Raw genomic sequence first — 7,951 nt, forward strand, 5'->3', positions numbered from 1 at the left:
TCCACTAAAGGAGCTACATGGTGTGATGGAAACAGATTATGTATAATCATTACTCATTATTGGAGCAAGATGTTTTATTAGCAACAGAGTAGATGCTTCGATGTGGTTCCTCTTGTGGCCCTCAGGCAGACTGATACAAACATAATGAAGAACGATAGCTTAGCTTGTTTAGGAGTGTCTTTCATTCAGGGTTGGAACAAAGATATCACAGCACATTTACATGTCATGAATAAGGAGATTCACTGATTGGAGCTCTGCTGATGTCATCTGGTTCAATAGTCACACAACACTATTCACTACAGTCACACGCAAATTCACATTTAGAAAACTGTACAACAAGTGGTTGTAAATGCACAGAAGAACTCATTATATTTATAAAGTATATCTAATAAATCTTACCGATTTTTTTTTTTTTTACTGACATGAAGATGGTTTATAAAACAGTGACAAGATGAACTTTACTTCTTTCCTTTTTTTGACAAATGCGGGGTGAGGGCAGTGTCATATTTACTGTTATTATCATTCATAATAATATTTTATAAAGTCACAACCTGACGGGGATAAAAGACAGGAAACAGCAGCTAGCATTGTTTGCTGACACATTACATTTTTCTTTTGGCTGTTATTTCCGTAAATCACAACAATCAATAACACAATAAAACTGAGAGATTTATATATATGGTCAGTAATAAAACTGCTGTAATGCCATCCTACTCCTACACTGAACTGTGGTCTGTTCTCATTTGATTTCCACATATTTGTGGGTGTTTGAATCCTGGTAAATACACTCTTGAAATGTTTACGTTTTCATAAATTCAGTCCTTTGCTGCTGAATATGATTGTACTGAAGGCAGTTCTTGTGCATTAATATTGCTGGGTAGAGGCAGAGTAATCTGATTACTGAGCACCTGGATGTAAACTGAACAATAATCATCAAATGTAAACTTTAGCTTCGTGTCTCAGTGTGACTCAGTTGGTATTGTTGTGCTGCTGTTTCACACGGCTGGAATCATACAAGTGTTTTATTACATCACTAACATACGGAAGTTTAAAAACAACACATTGTGCCGCCGGCTCACATGCTTCCACCACAGACCTGATCTGCTCTGACTGTCTGAACGGCCTCCTGTACAGTTGCTGTTTAGTTTCTACAAGGGCTCAAACCTGGACCAGGTACAACTGCTGTGCCCCAGTGAGGGCGAATGAGGTGCGAACCAGGATGAGGTCTGAAGGATTCCGGCAGTGTGACCATATTATGTATCAGTGATCCAGATTTTTTACCTCATCAGAATCTAAACAGGAAGAACAAGATTCAGACAAGCGGAATCAGATCAAGTCTGCTTTAAAAAGTGTCCTAAACTGGAGTTCTATTTCCAGAGTAAACCCAGTTTGTGGTGTCCATGGTAACCAGTCCATCAGATTACTCTGACACTCTGACCCGGAAAGTGACACGACCCAGATACTTGTCCCGATCATCACTGTTACGCAGGTTTGAACCCTCAACTTTACACTCCACCGTCTGCTCGATGTTGTAGTCTTCTTTTCTTAACAACAACTTCACTGCGACCAGAGGCTGCACGTAGTCTGGCTGTAAGCAGAGAGAGGTCCAGTTAAACGAAGGGAGGGCATCTACCTGCCACATACCAATCAAAAGGACACAATCTTAAGGACGCGCATTCACACACATGGACATGATGTACATCCAGAACTAACACATATCAGTCTCAGTGTGGTGTTACTTGTGATATCGCTGTCTACTTTGGACATATGACGTTTGAAAGATTGTTTTCTTTTGTGGCCTTTGCTTGTATTCAGTAGCGCAGTGAAGAGAGACAGGAAACGGGGAGAAGAACGGGGAGAGACCTCCAGCAAAGGGCCGTTGGCGGGAGTCGAACTACAGCCCTGTTCATGGGTCGCCATCTTCTCTGGTTGAGCTACCGGGGCGCCCGACAAATGACATTTTGATACTTAGAGTTAATTTTAGGTTCAACAGAATAGAACCAGAGTGGACAGAGAGAGACCAACACCTACACACCTTTAATCTCATGTCTGGATGAGTCACCTTTCGTAAAAGTTTGCGTGTTACGAGTTGCTAACATTTCTGCACCACTTCCACCATAGCAGGCGTCTGAACTGCATGCAGCTTCATTCACGGACTGATGTACACAATGATGTAGGATGTGTGATGTTATCGACAAGACAGTCTTTGAAGTGATGTCATGTACTACAGAGGATTTACTGTCCAAGCTCAAGGGTTTGGAAAACATCACGCATGTACCGTGAGATCACGTGCACATTATGTACCTGCATGTCACAAACGGACTTAAAGGAGGTTAAACATCATCTTGGGAACACGCTAACAGAACGCGTGTTTACTGTGTTTCAGCTTTTCTATTTATTTACGTATGTAAACAGAAATGATCTGAAGTTTACAGACAGTGCAGCTGAACATATTCAGCCTACTTACATTTACATACATCATAATAATGAACCAAGCAGACAGGATTTACTCACATGAGCTTTCTTGCCATAGTACGGAAAAAACATTTTATCCAGACGCCCGTCAGGTGGGAAGTATTGCATCTGTAATGGAGTGTCTCTCTACCAGAGAACCAGACAGTTTATACAAGTGATTATTAGAATTAAAGGATAAAACAAAGACTCACACGAACTTCTACGTGCTGTGAGGTGACTTACCTTGGCAGTACAGTTGATGTAGGGATCTCCTTCTGGTTTCAGGCCAATGACCTGCAGAAAGACTGGTTAGAATTACTTACACATCATGACAGTGTTGACGGTGTTTTCTGAATAAGAGCCTCAGGTATGCTATCCTGCAGGGTAACCATAGCAACAGATGAGTTAGCAGGACGAGTTTCCCTGATACGGTCTTCATGTTCAGTACAATACAGTGAAAACATCAACGCTCGGACAACAAAGCCAAACATATTATTTGAGGTTTCTCTGTTGTTCCATTAAACTGAAGCCATTATTGATGCTAAAACACACAGATTCAGTGAAAAGTGTTCTACTGACCCGGTTCATCTTGATAATGATGCACGGCTTCCCCTCCTCGTACCCGAAGCTGGTGTCGGGCAGACCAGAGCACTGACGCAACGTACTGCGTTTAAACTGACAGACTTTCTTTATGGGCTCAGCATCCTGCTCGGTGTATTCACCAACCAGACACAAGTCGTTCTGCTCCTGAATGCTGTCATTATAATCTGTAACCAAACACAATCAGGAGCGTTATGGGTGAAGGTGACACAGTTCTATTCCATCAAACACAATGATCGTAATTACTGCATTTTTTGAGTTTCCCTACCAAACTGTACACGTGTGCTGAAGTACTTTTAAAGAGAATAAAGCATCTTGTGAGGTCAAGTCCACCAAGTCTGTAAAGAGCTGTTAATATTTAAAACCAGGAGATTTTCTCGATAATTATAACTTTGTCGACCTGTCCAGGTGAACCTGCCTTCACCCTGAGTCAGCTGGGATAGACTCCAGCCCCCCTACTGAGGATTAAGGTGTAGAGATGATGGATGGATGAATGGATTAGAACTTTGTTAGACCTATTGTTGTACTCTTTATTCTTTTATTTGCATGTAGTTTCCTTCTGGGGGGTATCTCTCCTTTCCCTTTCCTTCTCAGGTGTGATGTCATGATGTTCATTCACCTTGTTACACACAAAGCAGGACAAAACACGTCATGACAGGATAACCATGAAGGTAAACTGTGCATAACATGTATGATGAGGAGAACTAATGGACCTGTTGCTTTGCAAACACATACTGAAACAGGTGTCTGTGCTGTAAATCAAGACCATTCATTCTGGACGGCATGTCTGGAAAATGCTCACTACACAGTCGATGCCATTCTTCATGTGTTTGTCATCAGGTATTTTGCTGATATCTGTCAAACCATGAAGACAGTTCTGCTCTTTACTGTGCAGGACAGAACAGTTGGCTGTTCTACAAGCTAGGAACCCTGTATGTTGAGCTTGTGCTGAACTATCCCGTGACGTGTCTGTGTACACGTTGTACTCACACTGCAGGAGTTCGTGCAGTTGCTGGATGTACTGATTGTAGTTTGTTGGGTCGGTGCGGTTGTAGGAGATCTCCACTGCATGAGGACGAACCACTAAACCTGCAACAATACAAATCTATAATCAATCATCAAACACCAAAAGGAGGACAATGGAACTGGGAAGTAAATTATATGATTTCATGGTTGTCATGGCAACCATGCTATAAATAATATGGCAATGGTGGTTTGGAAGGAAAAAGCTTTTTGTTGTAGTGCTGCACACGACCACTGAAGGCTGTGTGGCAGCAGCGCATCAGTGAGGGAGGATGAGCCCAGCCCTGACACACAGTGGATGGATGGACCACAAAAATGTGGCTTTATATTTACACAGTCAAATAAAACTAACTGCAAGATTGCACATGGATGTAAAAGTGCTGCTTATAAATTGGATGGGTGTGAATACTGCACGTGAGTCCGGTTTTTTAAAGAGTCTATTTGTAGTGAAGTAATTTGACAACAAAAGCATTGCGGAGCTCCGAGGCAGCCATGACCAGCGTTCATTCCTGATATTCTTTAGTTCCTTCAGTCTTTCGCATGTCCACCTTCATTTCTGCTGACGGACTCGGTCCTCCTCAGCATGGAGGAAACCAGAGTCCTGGTCAGGTTCTCACCAAACATCTGGACTCCATGTGAGCCCAACACATTGATCTCCATCTGACCAGAGGATGTTCTCCAGCATCCATCAGGCTTCTGTTCATGTTCTCTGGTGAACTTTGATGTGGAAGTTTAGCTGTGAGCAGCAGCCAGGTTTAGTTCTGCTCCTCCGTCCATAGAGGCTGATGTTCTGAAGTGTCCTTCACACTGTGTGAGCTTCACACTAACTCTGGTCTCCATTGATCAGCCCTGTGCCAAGTCTGAAGCAGCTGCCTTTGTCTGGTGTCCACAGCTCCATAGTGACAGTAGTTGACTGTCCGTGGAGTCATTGTAGGAGGACGACCACTGCAGCCCTGATCAGTGCTGCTGTGGCTCCTTCTGGACCTCCTGGTTCCTGCTCACACTGGGCTGCACTGGGTTCTAGCTGCTCACTGGTCTTCTGGATCCTTTTCCATCTTTGTCCAGTCTCTCAGTCAGATGTTTCTCCTCCTCTGTTCAGCTCTTCTCCATGTGGAGCCATGATGCAGACATAGATAGACACAGTCCAGAGGTCCAGAACTGAGAAGGTTCTGCTGCTCTCAGCTCGTTGTAGAACCATGTTCATGCAGGTGGACTGATGGAGACCACAGCTGGACTCTGTTTGGTTCTATGAGGTTCTACTTCAGTCATTGTCAAGTATTTGGTTCTAATTGTTCATCAGAGTAAATATTCTGCTGTTCTATTTAAAAATAATACAAATATTGACACGTGACACGGTTTTGAATTATTTTAAATGATATTGTGTAGAGTTGTGCTGACTTCTGCTACATCGTATGTCTCGGATGTGGATTCCTACTGAAGCCCCAATGCAAGGAGACCGCAGAACGGATTTTAAAGCCAAAATAGCAAGAGGCAGAATGGAATCTTCTTTCTCCCAACAACAAAGGAACTTCGATGTTGTTTCAGGTGCTGAACTTTTAAAAAAGGTTTCGTTGTTTGTCATGGTTGGCTGATCCGACAACAAACAGAGTGCAGATAAAAAGTCACCTCACCTGGACTAGAGACCCGGTCCTGATGACGGGGGACGTTTTCATCGAGTGTCTGTAACATCACCCACATCGTGAGCGAAAACATTCCTGCCAGAAAGCCGTAGAAGACGAAGTAGAAGAGGAGGATGAGACCTGAAAGAAACATTCAAACATACTTTATTTCAACACAGCAGAAGAAACAAACACTGTCCAGTCACTTCACATTTCCTACTGAGCAAAATGACTTTAAACTAGACTTGCCCACGGTCCCCTCATGGACACACCGGTACCTGTCCACCCGCTCATATACTGCAGAACCTTGGAGTACATCAGCGTGTATAAATACATCAGCGTGTACTCCAAGGTACTGCAGGTACTGTGTATTTATACACACTGTAACCTCTCATATACTGCAGTACATCAGTGTATATAAGTGCCCAGTTCGGCCCAGTTCGGTTTTGCTGTCCAGCAGCAAGTGAACGGACAACTGCTCGGCGCGCGGGGAGCCGAACCCGACCGAGCCGAGCCGGATCACACCTCCCTTGATGCGGCTCCAGGCCGCCTGTCTTACCCCAGCTGCTGGCGGTTCGGCCCAGGAACTCTCCGGTCCTCGGGTTGTAGATGAAATCTCTACAGGACTCTTTCTTCTCCTCCTTTTTCTCTTCTTTCTTCCCCTCCTTCTTCTCCGTTTTCTCCTCCGTTTTCTCCTCCGTTTTCTCCTCGGTCTTATCCTCCTTCACCTCCTCCTTCACCTCCTCCTTCGCCGCATCCTTCTCCTCTGTCTGCTCCGGGTTCGGCTCCTGGTTCGGCTCCTGGTTCGGCTCCTGGTTCGGCTCTTGGTTCGGCTCTTGGTTCGGCTCCGGGTTCGGCTCCTGGGTCTGCGGGCTGGACGACATGCTGATGTATGTGGTCGAACCGGGCTAATCAACGCTGAGCGCCAACAGCTGAGTTAAACCGATCCGTTTGTCAGCGGAGCGCGCTCTCTGCTTGCGCGTGCGCGTACACACACACACACACGCACACATGCTCTCTCTCACACATGCGCGCGGGCACACACGCACACACATGCCCACATACACGGAGTGCTGCAGAACCAGACGCATGCGCAGCACGGAGCCCCGGGGTGAGGGGCTGATGGAGCGCAGAGCTGCATGAAACACGGAGAGCATTCTGGACGGTACGGTGTCGTTTTTAGGATGTTTCACCTGTGAGAAGGATTCATTTAACATCACGCCATAGCATGATCAGGGGTATCAGGGGTATCAGGGGTACATCTGTATCAGAGCTTCACAGTTTTCTGTTGAATGTTAGAGTCAAGGTGAATCTTTCAGAACTAAAACTAACAGCTGCTCGGAAATTATTTCACATCAAACAGAATCTGAAATTATATAATCAGCCCAGAGCTGACAGCCTGTCACATGACTACAGTAATGGCAACCCATTGGACAAAAGCAGGACGATGTCATACTGATGTCACACACATGGCGAGAAGAGGAACGTGAGGAAGAGGAACCAAGGAAAGGAACCAAGGAAAGGAAACAAGGGGAGAGGAAACAAGGAGATAAAAACACAAAAATTGCAGGGTTCTGCAGGGTTCAGTAGAGTTCAGTGGGGTTCTGGGAGGTTCTGAAGGGTTCTACGAGGTCCTGCTGGACTGAATGGGGCTGAGACAGCAGATACTTCAGACACAATTTTTAGGAAACGGTTTGTTTTTTCTGCCACACTTCACTCAGTAACTCTGTCAAAGATGTCGCTGTGGTAAAATACCAAGTGACATCATCAGATGATGTTTGACGTATAAACACAGACAAGAACATGATGCTGCTGATCTTTCTGATCACCCTCCGTCTCTGTTCAGTTTACTGACATGAAACTCATGTTGACAATTCAATAATTACACAGAACATATCATAGAACAAATCATGTATGATCATTCTGTAAAATATAAGAAGTCGTCGAGGAAGCAGCAGCTGTGTGTATGAAGTCATCTGAATGTGTTTAGGGTTAATGAAGCTAACCACTATAGCATGCTGTACTTTTAGCTTCATAGAAGTTAAAGAACAGAAAGTGTCGAGCATGAAATGGTAGAAAAATAAAAATCTGAGCATGAGCAGACTGACTGCAGTGTCATATGCTGCTGTGCTGGTTGCCTCTCAGGCTGGGACATTCTCTGACATATGTGACTGACATTAGTTTATTCAAGTATATGAGGCGTTTTCGTTTGGTCAGAAAATGAATCCACATCTTGGATGTGCGTTTTGTGGAGG

At 44.5% G+C, this 7,951-nt stretch overlaps 1 protein-coding gene across 1 annotated transcript; it reads right to left on the reverse strand.

Moving 5' to 3' along the window:
• Positions 1 to 1,420: 1,420 nt before the first annotated feature.
• On the reverse strand, positions 1,421 to 6,580 carry LOC103360230 (sodium/potassium-transporting ATPase subunit beta-3-like). Its single transcript, XM_008285914.1, has 7 exons — positions 6,256 to 6,580; positions 5,709 to 5,837; positions 4,045 to 4,143; positions 3,034 to 3,221; positions 2,698 to 2,748; positions 2,515 to 2,601; positions 1,421 to 1,588 (listed from the first exon to the last, which is right to left on the reverse strand). Exons 1-7 carry the CDS (start codon positions 6,578 to 6,580, stop codon positions 1,421 to 1,423), a joined length of 1,047 nt encoding a protein of 348 aa, XP_008284136.1.
• Positions 6,581 to 7,951: the final 1,371 nt, after the last annotated feature.

This window comes from Stegastes partitus, unplaced genomic scaffold (genome assembly GCF_000690725.1).
Source record: "Stegastes partitus isolate 25-593 unplaced genomic scaffold, Stegastes_partitus-1.0.2 Scaffold422, whole genome shotgun sequence".
NCBI lineage: Eukaryota > Metazoa > Chordata > Actinopteri > Pomacentridae > Stegastes > Stegastes partitus.